At 41.9% G+C, this 20,753-nt stretch overlaps 1 protein-coding gene across 1 annotated transcript; it reads left to right on the plus strand.

Moving 5' to 3' along the window:
- On the plus strand, positions 1-19,297 carry LOC307263473 (uncharacterized protein). The gene is made up of 18 exons (XM_080044620.1): positions 1-208; positions 365-527; positions 612-761; positions 2,427-2,587; positions 2,741-2,925; positions 2,987-3,159; positions 3,259-3,443; positions 3,535-3,676; positions 3,773-3,952; positions 11,329-11,675; positions 11,832-11,994; positions 12,079-12,228; positions 17,092-17,252; positions 17,407-17,586; positions 17,684-17,825; positions 17,925-18,109; positions 18,201-18,342; positions 18,439-19,297. Exons 1-18 carry the CDS (start codon positions 11-13, stop codon positions 18,624-18,626), a joined length of 3,195 nt encoding a protein of 1,064 aa, XP_079900746.1. The 5' UTR covers positions 1-10; the 3' UTR covers positions 18,627-19,297.
- Positions 19,298-20,753: the final 1,456 nt, after the last annotated feature.

Here is a 20,753-nt window from a genome sequence, read left to right on the forward strand (position 1 = left end):
TGACTGCACCATGTTGGAAGATCTTTTCCAGTCCTTCACTTCAGTCTACCTGTTGGGGGCCATATTGGGCCTACTGGTCCTCCACCTTTTTAACTCCAGCTTCAGCTCCCCAGACCGGATAAAGGAGCCTCCAGGACCTACACCTATTCCCCTGCTCGGTAATTTGCTTCAGGTGGATCTCAAGAGACTCTACAAATCACTTTTCGACGTGAGTACTTTGTTGTTTGTTTCTATTTCTTCGATAGATGATTGTTCCTTTTTTATTCTTGTAGTCATTATTTAATTGCAGTCATATGCATTAGTGAATTCCAGTAAGTTTAATTTCTTACTTGCGTCTCACGTGTAACTGCCTCCACCTATTTAGCTGTCCAAAGAATATGGATCAGTGTTCACCGTCTACTTGGGACATAAGAAGGTGGTGGTCCTGGCAGGACACAGGACAGTCAGAGAGGCTCTGGTCAACCACTCTGAAGAGTTTGGAGACAGAGATGTCACTCCCATATTCTATGATTTCAACAAAGGAAATGGTAAGAAAACGTTCCAATGCTTTTATTTTATTTGTAATTAGCTTTTGTCCTGGTCTTAACGCGGCAACTGCTCTTTGTTTCCAGGCATAATATTTGCCAATGGGCCCTCGTGGAAAGAAATGAGGCGCTTTGCTCTAGCTACACTCAGGGATTTTGGGATGGGCAGAAGGATTATTGAAGAGAAGATCATAGAGGAATGTGGCTACCTAATTTCTGACTTTGAACAATATGAAGGTAAGACAATCTCCAATAAAAAGCACTGTACTTTAAATATGTTATGGTGGACTGTTAGTTAGTTTGGCTTATTCCAAACAAAGTGTGAGGTGTTTCTGCAACAAAATGTTGTCTTTTGTTTCAGGTTTTCATCTGGCATTGTCTTAGTGACATAGTAGAACATTCAGGTTCGAGATTTGAAGGTGCGAACACACCAAACGCGTTGGGTGCGGTGGCCAAAGCGCCCAACGCACCTGATCTGGCGCTTGGTCATTTTGTGTCAAGAAATGGTTCAACGCGCCCACCGCTACGCAGCTATAGTCTCCCCCCCCCCCCGATATATTTATTCCTCTAATCAACCATGGCTGCGATCAGACCCGACCCGACACAACAGCGTTCATGTCCGCACAAAAACAACAACAACAAGGCCAACAATTGTGCCAAAAGACAAATAAACAGCAACTGAACGGAACAAATAGCCTTAAAACAGCATTGCAGATTCACGCCACTCGGAAATGAACACAAACAGCAAGGCAGCACCATACCAAACACATTTACAGCAGCATTGTGCGCAGGGCAGTATAAAATAAAGGCAAGTAGCCTACATTACCCTACCTGGCTGTGACGGGACCGTGGCTGGCGTAGATATAGGCATAAACACCGGTGCTTCGCTGTACTCGTTGTGAAAGTTCTCCGGACTTAGCCGTTATGTTTGGGTTCATTATATGAAGGTGGTGGCCGCACACAACTGGGTGACGCTGTCCGACCGGTGCTAACTTGGTTTATCGGCTAAAGCACAGCCGCACATATTCACTGAATTAACCAGGAAGCCCATTCTCCTGGCTCACTTTCCCCACGTCTTCTAACCCAACCCCGAGCGGCTTTATATCACCAGCCAGCCGCAAATACAGTACATTTCCTACTCGGTGTTTCTCAGCCTCTGTGTTATCCTCCCACCGTGCCGATGTCTGTGACGTCGGGTCAAGCTCACCGCTGATTGGCCAACGTGGCTAAACGTCACGCGTTGGAGCGTTAAAAGTTAAATTTTTTGAACTCGCGCGATAGTGCGGTGACGCTTTGGTAACGCGGCTACCGCGCCCAAAGCGCCGCTTTACCGCGGCCAACGCATCATCGCGCCTAAACCAATGGTTCCCTATGCAAAAATAGGATTTTTCAACGCCGCCACCGCACCCAACGCGTTTGGTGTCTTCGCACCTTTAGATGTTCAATATCTTCAGTTTATTTTAAAAGCTCAGGTGGGCTCTCCAGATGGAAATTAGGCGAGACTCCACTTAAGGATAAGGCTTTCCGCCATGGTGATCTTCCATGAGAACCATTTTCACCCTATATTTTTCTTACTGGGTTACGATATAAATTGTGACCTCTGTGACTTGAGATATACAGAACAACTTGAACCACAATTGAACAATTTCATTATGTCATATGATTTTTTATATGAGATTATACAATCGATATGCCAAAACTTTAAAAAAAAAATCATTTATTTGAGTGTCATTCATTAACATAGAGGGCATTTGTCTATTATATGAACTTTGATGAAGATCAGTCACATTTTATGGATAAATTTATGCAATTATGTAGGTAATTCCAAAGCATTCGCTTCCTTTTTGTTGGCACTGTACCTTAAACCTTGAAATCTAAATCATGTCTATATTTTTTTTTCAGGTAAGGCCTTTGACAACAGCCAAGCAACGTGTTATGCCGCCTCAAACATTATATCAGCTATCATGTTTGGAACGAGGTTTGAATACAAAGACCCTGTCTTCCAGGCGATGGTGGCAAGAGACCACAAGTCCATCCATCTGACTGGATCAGCTCCCATCCTGGTACTACAAAGTGACTGATCATTGAATGATTGACATTGTTATGCCTACCATATCATTGCTCAGATTAATCGCTCATTCCATTCCAAGTAAAAATGTGTTCATTATCTTTTGGAAAGAGGGGTGCAGCTTCAAATCTAATCAAATCCATTACAGATCTACAACCTGTTCCCCTGGCTGGGCCCTTGCCTTAAAAACTGGAGGGATTTGATGAAGAATGTGGAGCGGAACAAGGAAGACACAAAAAGGATAATTGCAGATCTGAAGGAGACTCTAAACCCTGGGATGTGCAGATGCTTTGTCGATGCATTTTTGGCCCATAAGCTAAATCTGGAGGTGAGGTGTCCAACTCCCACGAATCCACCCTCTTATATTGATATTACAGATGAACCAATCATCCAGTATAATACCTCTTTTCTGTGTGTTATTCAAGGAGTCTGAAATCAAGGACTCCCACTATCACGATGAAAACCTGGTCAACACGGTACTGAATCTGTTTGCAGCTGGAACTGACACCACAGGAATTACGCTCCAGTGGTGTTTACTTCTCATGGCCAAATACCCTCACATTCAAGGTGCACAAATCACATCCACAACCGTGCTCGCAATTCATTTGGACTTTAGTAGCATCACATATTTGTCAAATTTGAATTCCACTTTTCACTTGCATACAGACCAAGTCCAGGAGGAGCTGGACAGGGTGGTCGGAAGCAGGCAGGTCCAAGTGGAAGATAGGAAGAAGCTGCCGTACATTGATGCAGTCATCCATGAGACTCAGAGACTGGCCAACATTGTCCCCATGGCTATTCCTCACAAAACCAGCCGAGACGTCACCTTCCAGGGCTATTTCATCAAGAAGGTTGGTTGACCAAATCAATCCAAATCCTCAAAATAGAGCCTTGATTCAAAAATGTATATGATACACAGTTTTTTAATATCTTTGCCTACAGGGGACTACGGTGTTTCCTCTGCTTACATCTGTCCTGCATGATGAGAGCGAATGGGAGACCCCACACACTTTCAATCCTTCCCACTTCCTTGATAAGGATGGTCAATTTGTCAGGAGAGAAGCCTTCATGGCCTTTTCTGCAGGTACAACAACTTTTTTTTGGATATGGATATAATTCTCTTAATGGATAATGGAACGATTGTAAAGACATGATCAAAGTTATCTCTTTGTTCTCACAGGTCGCAGGGTGTGTCCTGGAGAGAGTCTGGCCAGAATGGAGCTCTTCCTCTTCTTCACCTCCCTCCTTCAACACTTTCGTTTCACTCCTCCACCTGGAGTTACAGAAGATCAACTGGATCTCACACCAACTGTGGGCTTCACCCTCACCCCTGCGTTTCATGAGCTGTGTGCTGTCATTCGCAGATAACTCACACTCTATACTTATCATTGTATGATATAAATATATAGGCAAGGGACCCCAACAAACCATCACCAATCCTGTGCTGGATTGTATGGGAACTGGGGACTGGAGGGCTTTCAGAATCTGACTAGACCTGGTTTTTAAAGGTATTTACAGGTTTGCCATTTTTCTCGCAGGAGACAAAAGGTCCCAAATCTCCAGGACGCTTGAAAAAAGTATTCAGACATTTTTAGATTCTTATAGGGGAGAAAGGAACATTCTTGTTCTTGCTAAAGGGATTGTGGAATAGCACAAGGGGACCATGTCACATAAGTTGGTATCGTCAACATATTTAGTCTTTTTGAAACAGGGTGGAAGGCTTACTACCAAGGATACCGGGCTCTGGTATTGATGCCTTATTTATCTCTTTTTATTTTAAGGTTATTCCTGAAGACCTGTAAAACTGATTTTTTAAGTATATTGTTGACAGTCGCAGAATGCAATTTTACACTAGTACCTTGACTTTATGTGAAATAAAAAAAAGTTTTTAATTAAGAAAACTGAGACCAGTGACATTGTCTATTCATTCATTGAAAAAACTACTGACTTTTGCAATTACATTTCTATGTTTTTTTTTTGTTTTTTTTGGAACTACATTTTCACACCTACATTTTTCCATTGCTGACTTAATCTTGATTGACACTGTGATGTTATCTGTGTTTGTCTGAATGGCCTGCTGTGCCTGACAGAGTATAACTGGTGAAGGTGTCTAGAGAAAGGTGGGCCCAGAGTGGTTTACTTACGCATTCTCTTTTTAAAATATCAAAAATGGCATCTTTCCTCAGATTTCAACATCTTGTAGATATCTATTAATTTAACAATTTGAGCTCACTTACTGCTTGTAAAAGGGGTCATGTCTCTGTGACTGTACGATAATGTTTTAAACTTTGGTCTCCCTAATGGTAGCAAATCTTGGCCTGCTTGTCCTGCATCTTATTTAGTCCAGCTCTGTCTCATTAGAAAAGAGAAGGGAGCTTCCAGGACATAATTGAACCAAAGCTTGCCTGCATTGATATGCCGATGATATAGGAGGAAAATGAACACACAGAATTTTCTGATAAGATATTATGTTACCGATGTTAGGGTAGATGTTCACAGAGAAGCTGTGATGGAAGGGGTTTCATGTCATGTTCATGTAAAGTTGTTACGGTCAGAGCAGTCATATGAGTTACATGAATGGAATTGTGGAATAACGTTGACACCATCGGATAACTAAATTGGATACAAATACATATGTTGATTGGAATTGAAAAGAAGCTTCTCTATCACATATACATGGGAGAATACCTTCACAATAATGCATTATACTATCACTGCGGAAGAGTGTGAAGATGGTGATGTTAGAGTGAGAATATTAGGAGCTGTGTTTTGGCCATAGCCTCAGTCACAGAAGGACTTTCAACAACAGAACAAATATCTTCACTGAACACTTTAATGAACACTCACCGGCCACTTTATTAGGTACACCTGTTCAATGGTTTATAAAAACAAAAAGCTAATCAGCCAATCACATGGCAGCAATTTAATGCATTTATGCATTTAGACGTGGTCAAGACAATGTACTGAAGTCAAACCGAGCATCAGAATAGGGAAGAAAGGGGGTTTAGGTGACTTTGAACATGGCATGGTTGATGGTACATGGCAGGATGAATCCATACTTTCATGTTGTTTACGCCAAATTCTGAACCTGCCATCTGAATGTCTCAACTGAAATCGAGACTCATCAGACCAGGCATGATTTTTCAATCTTCTATTGTCCAATTTTGGTGATCCTGTGAGAATTGTTGCCTCATTTTCCTGTTTTTAGCTGTCAGGAGTGGCACCCGGTGGGGTCCTCTGTTGCTGTAGCCCATCTGCTTCAGGTTGGTTGTGTTTTGCGTCCAGAGATGGTATTCTGCATACCCTGGTTGTAACGAGTGGTTATTTGAGTTACTGTGGCCTTTCTATCATCTCCAACCAGTATGCCCATCCTCCACTGACCTCTGACTTCAACAAGGCATTTTACGTCCACACAAATGCCGCTCACTGGATATTTTTTCTTTTTCGGACCATTCTCTGTAAATCTTAGAGATGGTTTAGAGTGAAAATCCCAGTAGATCAGCAGTTTCTGAAATACTCATACCAGCCCTCCTGGCACCCTCAACATTGCCATGTTCAAAGTCACTTAAAACCCCTTTCTTCCCCATTCTGTTGCTCGGTTTCAACCTCAATAAGTTGTCCCGTCCAGGTCTACATGCCTAAATGCATTGAGTTGCTGACATGTGATTGGCTGATTAGTTATATGTGTTAACAAGAAAATGAACCGCTGTACCTAATAAAGTGGCCGGTGAGTGTATTTCTCTTTTCTATTTCCACCATGCTGTTGGGGACTGATACTCTGATACAATATGTCAAGCAAATTATGCAACATTCAATATTATCCCTTATATGTCACGTATCAACGTATTAAAACATACAATGCCCTCCAAACTTATAAAAGATTAAAATAAATGTGAGTCGAGAAAAGAAGGAGACCATACACATACGCTCACAAAACAGGGGGAATAAATAAAGAAGTGGCTGGTTTGACCAAGCACAAACGAGAGACGGCTGGCTTGACCACAGTTGTTCCACAGCCCGATAGTTTGACCCATATTCTGGTTGTCAATTATAAACTAACTGATTTGTGTCTGCTTTCTTTCATCATGTATTTATAAGGTTTGAGCTGTGTGGTGCAGACTGGAACAAAAACAGTTGTACAAATGACCCACATACATGAGTCCAGAAATAAACAAAATTGGGACGTGTTCATTTAAATCTGTGTGTCATCCATTTTGGCCAAACTGGAGCTCTTTCTCTCTTTCCTTCAGGCGTTTTAGTTTTACTGGTTTTACCTGGAGTGAAAGAGGATTAACTGGATCTTATATCAGCTTGGGGCTTCACCCCCAATCCTCACACAAACCAAAAACACAAACACTAAAGTTTAGAACTCACTATTGCTTTTGACTTTGTGATCAGAGTGACACTTGACATTTTTGACTGTAATGAAAAACACTAACAACTAACCCTCTCATTACAGGATCACACTGCTAAAAACTGCAAATATAAATAATCCGATTTTCGCATTTCTATAGGCACTTGAGACTGGTTCACAACTACAAGTAATGAAAGGAAAAATGTATTTTGTCTAGATCTAGATGTATTATCAAACTCCTTGTAGCCAAATGTGATACTTGTTTTGTCAATTTCATTCAGAGGGAAAGGGAAACCTAACAAGGGTGTTACTCTCACACACACTGAGACCAGATACTTAACGGCAGCACACGAAAGCAGGTGAGCTCTTATTCTAAGATTGAGAGTGTTTGATTTACCATGACACTAGGGCTATAGCACAAACTGCGCACTTTGTGGTCATACAAGATGTGTGTAATTCACAGTCCAGAGAGCTCTGCAAAACAGAGGGTCCTATTTGCCTGCTTTTTAAAACAAGCAACATGTAAAATAATGGGAGAAATAAAAAAATAAAAAGTCAATTAGAACACACCATCTTAATTTGCATATGTATTCTTGTAGATATTGATGCATACAGAGCAGCTTTGTGATGATGCTCCTGGAGGACTGAGCAGAACAGATTGTATGGCTCTAAGCTTTTGCATATCCTGTAAAGCTGGGAACACACTGCACTGGCCGCGCGGCGAGATTACATACAAAGTCAATGTACTAGCGCGTGGCCGCGCGTCCACCCAATAATCGGCGTCCAGCGGCCGGCGGCGGGGGCTTGCGCGGTGCGTGGCCGCGCCTCTCTCGGGAGCGCGGCCATTAGCGGCGCATAGAAATTGTGTCATCGAAGGAGCGTGAATCGAAAGGCTTGTGCGGCGAACACAGCGCCGCAGAAAAAGATGAACATTTTCATCTTTTTCTGCAGCGCCGCCGGGCGCCGCGCCTCCACAGCCAATCAGCGTTGAGATTGCCCGGTGGCGGTGGTCTGCAAGACGGGGTGGGCGTATGGAGTGAGGACATTGGGCTTCCAATACATTCTGCAAATATGTGTATTTTGCATCTGTTTAGCTGTTTGTTGTACTTTAGCCAAGGTAGCGCCGGTTAGCATAGTGAAACTCACCCAGCTGTGTGCTGCTCCTGAGGATAATATGAACCCAAAGTTGACGGCAGTGTCCGTGTGGAATTCCATATAGGCTAGTACAGCGAAGCACCGGTGTTGTCCTCCGTCAGCCGGCACACTTTCACTTTCAGGTAGGCTGATGTCTGCCTTTATTTGTGCTGCTGAGCACACACTGCTGTTGTTAATGTGTTTAGTATGTTGCTGAATTGCTGTTAATGTGTGTGTATTTGCGATCGGGGTGCGTGTTCAGGCTGTTTTAATGATATTTGTGACAAGACTGCCGCTGGTTACACAGTGAACCTACATCTGTATTTTTTGGCACACCTGGACCATGTTATTGTTGTTGTTGCACCGTAAGTGTGACAGGTCTGATCTCGGCGTCGGCGTCAGGAATATATGGCCCAATATGATCAAGCGGCGAGCCTCCTGCGGTCCCGCGGCCAACCGCCGCCTGCGATGAGGCGGCGGTTGGCCGTGGCGGCGACTGCGGTGAACATGGCCCAATATGACCAAGCGGCGAGCCTCCTGCGTTCACGCGGCCAACCGCCGCAGGCGGCCAATGCGGTGTGTTCCCGGCTTTAGTCTTCATGGTTTCAAAATCTTTCACATAGTCTGTTTTTTCCTTTTCTTATTTGAATTTAATGCTTCTGTTTTTGATCCTTCCAGATTTTGCTTTTGGATACAATAGCTTGATAATGACTGACTAGTTTGACTAGATCTGTGTGGAAGAAGTTTTTTGGTTGAAGAAAACTTCACGAAAGTCCAATATGAAAACAAATCTTTACTTAGTTCCAAAAGACAATACAGATGATTATGGTCAGCATTCATGCATGGAGAGAAGACCATAGCATCCTGCTCAGAGCAATCAAATCAAAATCAAATCAGTTTTATTTGTATAGCCCAAAATCACAAATACATTTGTCTCAGTGGGCTTTACATTTCATACAATATGATATATGATACAATATGATACAATATGACACCCTGCCCTTACACCCTTAGCTCGGCTGAGAAAAAACTCCCAGTAAAAACCCTTTACCGGGAATAAAAAAAATTGAAGAAATCTCAGGGAGAGTCGACAGAGTGAGGGATCCCTCTCCCAGGACGGACATACTGTAATAGATGTCATAAAGCAATGCCAGGGTCTTGACTGAGTTGTATACACAAAATGAGCTGCTTTATACAAAAATGGTTGACATCATAGACATTATAAAGGATAGACGCCGCATTGGGCGTTGAGCGCGAGAAATGCGGGCGCCATCTTGGACCGGTCACACGTTCCACTCAGTGTAGTCTGTTTGGCAGGTGGAATGAACTGTCAGCGCATGTAATTAATCATATCTCATTAAATACCAAACTGATTTTCACGTGGGTTTCTTTGCTGCAAAGATCATACATGTAGCTAAGATACAGGGCACAAGTTTCGACGTGTTTTAATATTCATAGTGGGCTTAACAGTCATAGAAGATTCTGATATGATATAAGTAACCAGACGTCCGAGTCACACACTTCGTCCGGGAGGAGATTGAAACGGAGGATGTGTTTCTGCTTGGGGAACATATTGAGGAGACACAGTTTGGAATCGACAACCACCATTCCGACTTGTTGTCATTGATTGTGTCTGTCTTTCACAAATTAAGGCTGCACCACATTGCCAAACTCGCCTCGCTTGAATTTCTCTTCGGAGTAAAATGCGATTGTAAGGATGGTTAACTTTATTTTATGCATTTGAGTATTATTGTTTGCTGTTGTTTGATTTTCCCTTAAATTAATACTTTTGATTGCTGTGGTTTTGTATTGAATGTGTTTTTAAATGTACCGCGCTGCAAGGCACGCATTGATTTCCTGTCTGTGTCTGAGGAACCAACTCGAGACTAGACTGAACTTGGTATTCCCCCCTATAGAACATTGGACAACCAAGAAGACTTTGCTTTTAAATAATCCCGTCCTCTTTTAAGAGGCAATTGCCTAACAAGCTTGTGCTTTAAATTAGAGAAATAAAACATATTTTTACATGAACACTCATGTTGTCCTTCTCTTTTAATGAGATATTATATACACTGGTTTTTATTTATAGGCTATTTAATGCCTTCATGGGAAACATCCACCCTTCATATGTACCATGCTCGACTACTCCTTCTAAATTGCCCCGAGCTAACTCCAGTTTAGGAATAACTGCCTTTTCATGTAGTGTCCCTAATTCATGGAACGCTCTGCAGAGCAACTTAAAAATGACTGCTTCCTACTCTTGGTTTATTTGAATCTATGATTTCTGAATTTTACACATCTGACTGTAACTCTTTTAGCTGAATTCATTGTTCATTTAGTATTTTATTTTTGCTCTTGTTTTGTATAGGCCTACTTTATTTAAATTAATATATTTTATCCTATTTTATTTCTGTTCTCTGTTTATGTTATCCCTGTGATTGTATTTATTGTGTATGCTCGTCACTGTACATGAATAAATATATGTATATATAGCCTAATCATATATTTTTAACTTATTAAAATAGCTGACTTTACTGCCCCTATCTGTTTCTGCTTCCCTTTTCGGGGGATGTTCCTCGTTTTGATCTCGGACGTCTGGTTACTTATATCATATCAGAATCTTCTATGACTGTTAAGCCCACTATGAATATTAAAACACGTCGAAACTTGTGCCCTGTATCTTAGCTACATGTATGATCTTTGCAGCAAAGAAAACCGCGTGAAAATCAGTTTGGTATTTAATGAGATATGATTAATTACATGCGCTGACAGTTCATTGCACCTGCCAAACAGACTACACTGAGTGGAACGTGTGACCGGTCCAAGATGGCGGCCGCATTTCTCGTCAGCGCCAATAGGCAGTAGCGGCCAACGCGGCGTCTATCCTTTATAATGTCTATGGTTGACATGGTCAGATAGGTAGAATAACAATGGAACAATCAAGTTTGGCTCTTGATGACATCAATGCTAATCTGAATCTGGGAGCTTCCAGGATGGCCCACACCTAGGGTGTCAGCCCAATGAGACTGATTTAATTACAATAGAAAGTCCAGACAGGATACATCAGTAGTTAAGATGAGAGGAAATACACTTCATAAAATGATCAAATAATGAATGTAGAGACAAGAGTAGAATTAAACAAATCAATATAAAATTGGCTTCCACATCTGTGATTGGCTGGCAGAGCTGCGCAATCACGCCTACCCAAGAGGTGAATCCATTGTGATCGGTGCATCCTATAAATTGAGGTGGAACCAGGAAATGGGCAAGGAAACAGGAAAGACAGGATGCCCTCGCTCTGACTATCTGGCTAACTTGTGACTTTGAAAACAACTGCTGTTCACTGAAAAGAAAACATTTGTATTTCCAAAGGGTGTCAGATCTTGCTGACTGCACCATGTTGGAAGATCTTTTCCAGTCCTTCACTTCAGTCTACCTGTTGGGGGCCATATTGGGCCTACTGGTCCTCCACCTTTTTAACTCCAGCTTCAGCTCCCCAGACCGGATAAAGGAGCCTCCAGGACCTACACCTATTCCCCTGCTCGGTAATTTGCTTCAGGTGGATCTCAAGAGACTCTACAAATCACTTTTCGACGTGAGTACTTTGTTGTTTGTTTCTATTTCTTCGATAGATGATTGTTCCTTTTTTATTCTTGTAGTCATTATTTAATTGCAGTCATATACATTAGTGAATTCCAGTAAGTTTAATTTCTTACTTGCGTCTCACGTGTAACTGCCTCCACCTATTTAGCTGTCCAAAGAATATGGATCAGTGTTCACCGTCTACTTGGGACATAAGAAGGTGGTGGTCCTGGCAGGACACAGGACAGTCAGAGAGGCTCTGGTCAACCACTCTGAAGAGTTTGGAGACAGAGATGTCACTCCCATATTCTATGATATCAGCAAAGGAAATGGTAAGAAAACGTTCCAATGTTTTTATTGTATTTGTAATTACCATTTGTCCTGGTCTTAACGCGGCAACTGCTCTTTGTTTCCAGGCATAATGTTTGCCAATGGCCCCTCGTGGAAAGAAATGAGGCGCTTTGCTCTAGCTACACTCAGGGAATTTGGGATGGGCACAAGGATTATTGAAGAGAAGATCATAGAGGAATGTGGCTACCTATTTGCTGACTTTGAACAATATGAAGGTAAGACAATCTCCAATGAAAAGCACTGTACTTTAAATATGTTATGGTGGACTGTTAGTTAGTTTGGCTTATTCCAAACAAAGTGTGAGGTGTTTCTGCAACAAAATGTTGTCTTGTTTCAGGTTTTCATCTGGCATTGTTTTAGTGACATAGTAGAACATTCAGGTTTGAGATTTTAGATGTTCAATATCTTCAGTTTATTTTAAAAGCTCAGATGGGCTCTCCAGATGAAAATAAGGCGAGACTCCATTTAAGGATAAGGCTTTCCGCCATTATGATCTTCCATGAGAACAATTTTCACCCTATATTTTTCTTACTGGGTTACGATATAAATTGTGACCTCTGTGACTTGAGATATACAGAACAACTTGAACCACAATTGAACAATTTCATTATGTCATATGATTTTTTTATATGAGATTATACAATCGATATGCCAAAACAAAAACAAAAAAAATCATCTATTTGAGTGTCATTAATTAACATAGAGTCAGTGCATTTGTCTTATTTGTATTATATGAACTTTGATGAAGATCAGTCACATTTTATGGATACATTTATGCAATTATGTAGGTAATTCCAAAGCATTCGCTTCCTTTTTCTTGGCACTGTACCTTAACCCTAAAACAGCCAACGTGCACTGGGAGATACATACTCTTTAACATCCTGTAGGGGGCTTGCTGGAAGGTTTTCACTAATCTAGTTAGCATTTATCAAAAGACTTGTCTGTTATTAGCATCTAGGTGACATGATTTGGTTCAAGCTATCTTTCATTGTTTAGTCAGCCTGATCAGAAATCAACATGGACGCCAGTGGTGAAGCGCCAGCTTCCCAGGGTGTAAGTAATCATATATTAGACATACTTATTTTTGTTAAAATAACAATCTAAATACATAGATTGAATTAGGACATTTGTCTTAACATGCTGATGAAGAAAAAATAATCCATCTGTGTTTGAGGAGTTTTTAGCAGAATTTGAAATGTATGTATCCCCAGAGATATGTTGCCTGAATAGGAGGTAGACATTTGGTCAATGTTTATTATTCTGAATTTTATTTAAAACTTGAAGGCATGTTGATAATGACTGCAGAACCATATATTATCATGAACAGTTGTGTCCATTACAACATTATTACTGTATTTCACTTTAAAAATTATCTTTCTATATTTATGTATACTTAGGGCAGTGCTGCCTGGAAGGCCCTAACCCTAACCGTTGGGGGAGGGGAGTGCCTTCCAGGCACAAAACACAAACTTAACTGCCCAGGGATGGCCAACGCCACTGGCAGGGAAAGTAAGCTGCTGTTTATTAAAGATATTATTTCAAGCTGGTGGCTGCTGGTCGTTCTAGGCGCACAGTGTAGCATCATGCCTGCATCGACTTCAGAGGAGCATCTGACACACCTGTGGCAGCTGTTTGAAAGGATCAGGGTGCAGTGACTAATAGTCAATCCTGCTTAGTTAGTTTGGCCTGTCATCCATTGACTTCCTTGGGCACTGCTTTCCACAAAGGGAGCCTCTAAACTGGTATAGTAGGACACCGTGCCAGGTTCATGCACACCGCACCATAAAGTCCCTGCATTCCTGTTGAACCGCCTCCATTTCACTGCCTTCGTGGACCACAAGCCACTGACTTCCGCAATTGCAAAGACTTCTGAGCCATGGCCCGTCCTCCAGCAACATCAGTTTTCCGCCGTCCCTGAGTTCACCACTGATATTCAGCATGGCTGGTAAGGACAACTTTGGGGTCTGTGCACTTGGGACTAGACTACGCTGTCAGGACTGCAGACCAGGCCGCTGGCTCAGATGTCCCTACTACACCATGTCCTACAACTTCAGGTCCGTGGCTGCTGTGCTGTGTTTGATGACAGCAAGGCTCCTGTGCGATGTCTCTACTGACCAGCCCCGCCCGATGGTGCACGTGGGTTGGGGGCGCCTATTTATATACAGTACCTGATCAATGGTTTATGCAATCTGGGTGTTAAGGCGTATACGAAGCTGGTGGGTGTTACATTTGTCTGGCCCCGCCTCAGGAGGGATGTAAAGACCTGGGCTAGCTTCAGTTTGACCTGTCAGCGTGTTCAAGGTACACATGATACCAAAGCCCCCTTGGCGCCGATTCTGGTCCCCGAGAGGCATTTCGACCAGGTCAAAAAGCACCTGGTGGGCCCCCTGCCTTCCACCCGTAGGCTCACTGACCTCCTCACCTTGGTGGGCAGCACCACCAGGTAGCCGGAAGCCATTCCTCTGTATTTGCTGAAGTGGACAGGGCGTTCTTCTGGTTGTGGGTGGCCCGTTTTGGTATGCAGGCTGACCTCACCTTGTACAGGGGCCCACAGTTCACATCTGAGCTGCATGGCTAAGGGATCGCAACTGGGTTGAATGCCTCCCGTGGTTAATGTTTGGCCTGCTCTCTGCCCCTAAGGAGGACATGCAGTTTTCATCTGCTGAATTAGTTTACGGACAGCCACTGGTGGGCCCAATAACTTTGTAGTGGACATGGGAGATAAGATAGAGCGGGTCACTATCGACCGTCTCAAGCCTGCCCATCTGGATGTGGCTGATCAAGTTTGATGAAACTAGATTGGTAAAACTGATTAAATTTATTTCAAAAGTAGTATTTGTAATTTAAATGGACAAGATAAACATCAATTTATCATTTCTATTCATCAACTTAAAAATTTATATTTTTACCATTTCGGCTTTTTTTACACCTTAATAGGGCAACGTATCCTGGGAGATACAACTCGTAAAACCCAAAATATACAAAGTATAAAAAAAATTGATGTGGAAATATTTTTCTTTGGTCTTGAAGAGATGAGTGATAACATGAAAATATTTTTAGAAACTCATTTTCCACTGTTGCCTGTTTCAGGGTTAAAGGTCCCATATTATGCTAAATGCACTTTTTAAATTTGTTCTAACATATCCATGGGCCCACGGTGTGCCTAGAGACTGCCAAAATATAAAAAAAGAACAATCTCTCCTTTTCTCATTCTCCCCCTTTCTGAAACCCCCACCCCTCCCCCCCAATGTACTCCGTTCAGAAATTCTTCCCGATATGTCGTCACAGCGAGAAGAAGCCACTTCCCCATATTTTCTTTATATGTCCATGCTTCATGATGCTTCCCCCCCACATTAGTAACCAGAAACTTCCACCGTGCAGTAGTCTATGATAACCCCCCCCCCCCCCCCCCATTTCTTATTGGTCCACGGCCTCGAGATCCTCTGGAAAATATTCAGAGCGACAGCCATGTTGTTTTCCCTGCTAAGCGACAAGATGCCCGTAGTACAGCAAACCATGCAGAGTGTTGCATAAACCAACACGGAAGCATTCTGCTCATAATCCACTAATTTATCTTAATCACAGCAGTCTTAATAATGCCGCGTTTATAACGAGACAAAGCTTAGGGAGCTACTTGTGTAGTAATTCCATCGGTGAAACTAAAAGGAATCTCCTCAATGGTTGTTTGCCTGTTATTTACCTAGTGTAGCATGTAGCTTCGGGAGTAGCACCCAACGTTTGCTTCTATTACACAAACTTAGCTTTCCCATTGCAGTTTAATAATGCCTCGTTTTTAACACCACAAAGGGTGGGAAGTTATTCCTGTAGAAATCAAACTGTGAAGGTACTGTTTTCACTGGTTTTAAATAGTCCGAGTGTTATTTTTAGCCGTTAGCGCACATGTAGCTTCGGATGTAGCATCCAACGTTTGCTTCTCTTACATTAACTCAGTGCTTCTCAAATGGTGGGGCGCGCCTCCCTGGGGGGGCGCCGTGCGTTGTCAGGGGGGGCGCGGGCTGCCTTGATTTCCAACTGACCAAAAAAAGAAAAAAAAAATATATATATATTTTTTTTTAAGTGCTAGCAAGGGTGATGTGTGCTTGTGTATGGTCATATCCGCGCGAAAGGCCGCGATTTGCAGTAAATAAATGTCCACGTGTCTCTGTAGGCTATTTTAAAAGAAATCAAGCAAGTAGACTAATAATAACATAATGAATTAGTGTTTATCACATCACTGAAGGCCTATTGGCCTATGATAAAAAAAACACCACCTTAACTATGTTTACAGTTTAAAATGTTTTGAATGAAATGCAAACCTCTGTTTCTCTGTCCTGAGATTCACACAGACTGAGTAGTCTTGTTTAAATGTTACAAATTGAGCTAATAAACTGAACTTTGAATTTTTTTGCTGCAGAAGTTATCTCAGTTAATTTTTGTTATCTAATTTGATAATAAGGTGATTGTACGGAGAATGCTCGTGCCAGAAACTCATACAGTGGTTTTGTACAGATAAATAAATAAATATTAGCAGGTTCTCAATAGTATTTCAATTTAGGGGGTGGGGGGGCGTGAAAAAAATTCTGTCCCCTAGGGGGGTCATGACAGAAAATAATTGAGAACCAATGCATTAACTTAACATACCCATTGCAGTTTAATAATGCCTCGTTTTTAACACCACAAAGGGTGGGAAGTTATTCCTGTAGAAATCAAACTGTGAAGCTACTGTTTTCACTGGTTTTAATCATGTCAGGTCATGTCAAACTGTTCAAAGTATGGCTTCGCTCCGGGTAAACACTGTGTTCGCAGTCACGCAGTGTCTCTCTAGTATCACGAGAGCACGGCAGAGACGGTGGGAGGGGCCAGCCAGATCGCAGGCTGCAGACACCAAGGTCATCATGAGACCAGAGGAACATCAGGGTATAGAGGCTTGCTACAATAAATGATCTGAACGGGTTTTTCAGCAAACATTTAAAAAAATAAGTATTAGGGACTACTTAGACCATATAAAATTGACAGCAAAGTGCATAATATGGGAGCTTCAAACTTGAAATCTAAATCATGTCCATATTTTTTTTCAGGTAAAGCCTTTGACAACAGCCAAGCAACGTGTTATGCCACCTCAAACATTATATCAGCAATCGTGTTTGGAAAGAGGTTTGAATACAAAGACCCTGTCTTCCAGGCGATGGTGGCAAGAATCCACAAGTCCATGCATCTGATTGGATCAGCTCCCATCCTGGTACTACAAAGTGACTGATCATTGAATGATTGACATTGTTATGCCTACCATATCATTGCTCAGATTAATCGCTCATTCCATTCCAAGTAAAAATGGGGTTCATTATCTTTTGGAAAGAGGGGTGCAGCTTCAAATCTAATCAAATCCATTACAGATCTACAACCTGTTCCCCTGGTTGGGCCCTTGCCTTAAAAACTGGAGGGATTTGATGAAGAATGTGGAGCGGATCAAGGAAGACACAAAAAGCATAATTGCAGATCTGAAGGAGACTCTGAACCCTGGGATGTGCAGATGCTTTGTCGATGCATTTTTGGCCCATAAGCTAAATCTAGAGGTGAGGTGTCCAACTCCCACGAATCCACCCTCTCCTATTGATATTACAGATGAACCAATCATCCAGTATAATACCTCTTTTCTGTGTGTTATTCAAGGAGTCTGAAATCAAGGACTCCCACTATCACGATGAAAACCTGGTCAACACGGTACTGAATCTGTTCGCAGCTGGAACTGACACCACAGGAATTGCGCTCCAGTGGTGTTTACTTCTCATGGCCAAATACCCTCACATTCAAGGTGCACAAATCACATCCACAACCGTGCTCGCAATTCATTTGGACTTTAGTAGCATCACATATTTGTCAAATTTGAATTCCACTTTTCACTTGCATACAGACCAAGTCCAGGAGGAGCTGGACAGGGTGGTCGGAAGCAGGCAGGTCCGAGTGGAAGATAGGAAGAAGCTGCCGTACATTGATGCAGTCATCCATGAGACTCAGAGACTGGCCAACATTGTCCCCATGGCTTTTCCTCACAAAACCAGCCAAGACGTCACCTTCCAGGGCTATTTCATCAAGAAGGTTGGTTGACCAAATCAATCCAAATCCTCAAAACAGAGCCTTGATTCAAAAATGTATATGATACACAGTTTTTTAATATCTTTGCCTACAGGGGACTACTGTGTTTCCTCTGCTTACATCTGTCCTGCATGATGAGAGCGAATGGGAGACCCCACACACTTTCAACCCTTCCCACTTCCTTGATAAGGATGGTAAATTTGTCAGGAGAGAAGCCTTCATGGCCTTTTCTGCAGGTACAACAACTTTTTTTGGGATATGGATATAATTCTCTTAATGGATAATGGAACAATTGTAAAGACATGATCAAAGTTATCTCTTTGTTCTCACAGGTCGCAGGGTGTGTCCTGGAGAGAGTCTGGCCAGAATGGAGCTCTTCCTCTTCTTCACCTCCCTCCTTCAACACTTTCGTTTCTCTCCTCCACCTGGAGTTACAGAAGATCAACTGGATCTCACACCAACTGTGGGCTTAACCCTCACCCCTGCGTTTCATGAGCTGTGTGCTGTCATTCGCAGATAACTCACACTCTATACTTATCATTGTATGATATAAATATATAGGCAAGGGACCCCAACAAACCATCACCAATCCTGTGCTGGATTGTATTGGAACTGGGAACTGGGAACTGGAGGGCTTTCAGAATCTGACTAGACCTGGTTTTTAAAGGTATTTACAGGTTTGCCATTTTTCTCGCAGGAGATAAGAGGTCCCAAATCTCCAGGACGCTTGAAAAAAGTATTCAGACATTTATAGATTCTTATAGGGGAGAAAGGAACATTCTTGTTCTTGCTAAAGGGATTGTGGAATAGCACAAGGGGACCATGTCACATAAGTTGGTATCGTCAACATATTTAGTCTTTTTGAAACAGGGTGGAAGGCTTAATACCAAGGATACCGGGCTCTGGTATTGATGCCTTATTTATCTCTTTTTATTTTAAGGTTATTCCTGAAGACCTGTAAAACAGATTTTTTAAGTATATTGTTGACAGTCGCAGAATGCAATTTTACACTAGTACCTTGACTTTATGTGAAATAAAAAAAAGTTTTTAATTAAGAAAACTGAGACCAGTGACAGTGTCTATTCATTCATTGAAAAAACGACTGACTTTTGCAATTACATTTCTATGTTTTTTTTTTGGTTTTTTTGGAACTACATTTTCACACCTACATTTTTCCATCGCTGACTTAATCTTGATTGACACTGTGATGTTATCTGTGTTTGTCTGAATGGCCTGCTGTGCCTGACAGAGTATAACTGGTGAAGGTGTCTAGAGAAAGGTGGGCCCAGAGTGGTTTACTTACGCATTCTCTTTTTAAAATATCAACAATGGCATCTTTCCTCAGATTTCAACATCCTGTAGATATCTATTCTTTTAACAATTTGAGCTCACTTACTGTTTGTAAAAGGGGTCATGTCTCTGTGACTGTACGATCAAGTTTTAAACTATGGTCTCCCTAATGGTAGCCAATCTTGGCCTGCTTGTCCTGTGTAGCAATGTAGAAGCATTTCTAATCAGTATTGAACCTAGTGCTCTTGAACACAGCCTGCAAATGGCCCAGTCCCCTAATCAAGCCCTGTATATAAAGCAGGTGTGTTGTGCCAGTATGGTGTTGTCTCTGCTGTGGCTGGTGACCATGTGAGTATCTGTTTTTAGAAGATGTACTGAACGTAATTTTAAACAAGCATCCATTAATTTGGTATCGTTTCTTTTAGCTTTAGGATAGCCCCCCTGTGACCGAGTGAATTTCATGCTTACCCCCAAACCCGTGGTGGTGAGTAGTTTGTAGGCCACACTAATTGATTCAAGTATGCAGCATAGTGAGCCAAAGTTAACTTTATTTTCCTCCATGTTGTAGGTTCACTTGCTGCTGTTTTGCCTTAGTTTAGTATTTAGTTGTTTGTCTTTCTTTTTGAGTGTTTATTGAACCAACTGGGGGTTAATTGTTGTTTTTGATTGATGTTTTAATAGTTATTTTGCTTTAGGCTGGAGCTGGGTGCCAAACTGTAAGGAGGCTAGGCACCCCTGGTGAGGTCCCGTCACTTGCATGCGAGTTAAAGCACAGGGATATAACACGTTTTTCACCAGTTTTAGTGTGTAGTGACTATTGACGTGAGGCACTTGTGGTGAGTGGTAGCACCCCTAGGCACTCCTCGGCGTAGTTTGCCTCTCAGCAGTTGGCCTCAGCTTTAGTCTGTTTTGTTTTGTTTAAGTTTGGGACTGCTACTTTAGATATTGTGACTTTTAGACGTTCTATATAAATGAGTTTTAGTAATTTTGTAATAAAGAATATTTTCTCTTTAGTTATCTTGTTTGTTCATTTTTACACACTAATCCCTTTTTTATCCTTAGTAGTTCCAGTTCCTGCACATTTTATCTGTTTTCCATCAAAATAAAGATTTGGTTTATTTTGAATTCCCGTCTCTGTCTGTCAGTTTAACGAATCTGTTTGCTTTATCAGCATTGTTCATATTATTCAACACAAAACTTACATCCCTTATCTTTACTTTATTTCCAGGGGTGTAATTCCCCTGGTGGCGTTGTCGGTACTCTCCCATTCCCCCCCCCAATTCTTCCCCCTTTATTGCCCCACTCGCTACAATCTGGCGTTGTCGGCAGGATGCTGTAAAGACAGAGACGTGTAGTT

Source organism: Ammodytes marinus (assembly GCF_949987685.1).
Source record: "Ammodytes marinus genome assembly, chromosome: 16".
Classification (NCBI taxonomy): domain Eukaryota; kingdom Metazoa; phylum Chordata; class Actinopteri; order Uranoscopiformes; family Ammodytidae; genus Ammodytes; species Ammodytes marinus.

What these genes read in the sequence shown, in the direction of transcription:
- LOC307263473 (XM_080044620.1), top strand. Translation starts at nt 11, where the DNA reads ATGTTGGAAGATCTTTTCCAGTCCTTCACTTCAGTCTACCTGTTGGGG. An exon ending in TGACTTTGAACAATATGAAG is followed by an intron (nt 762 to 2,426) that starts GTAAGACAATCT and finishes TTTTTTTTTCAG; the next exon opens with GTAAGGCCTTTGACAACAGC. An exon ending in AGGGCTATTTCATCAAGAAG is followed by an intron (nt 18,110 to 18,200) that starts GTTGGTTGACCA and finishes CTTTGCCTACAG; the next exon opens with GGGACTACTGTGTTTCCTCT.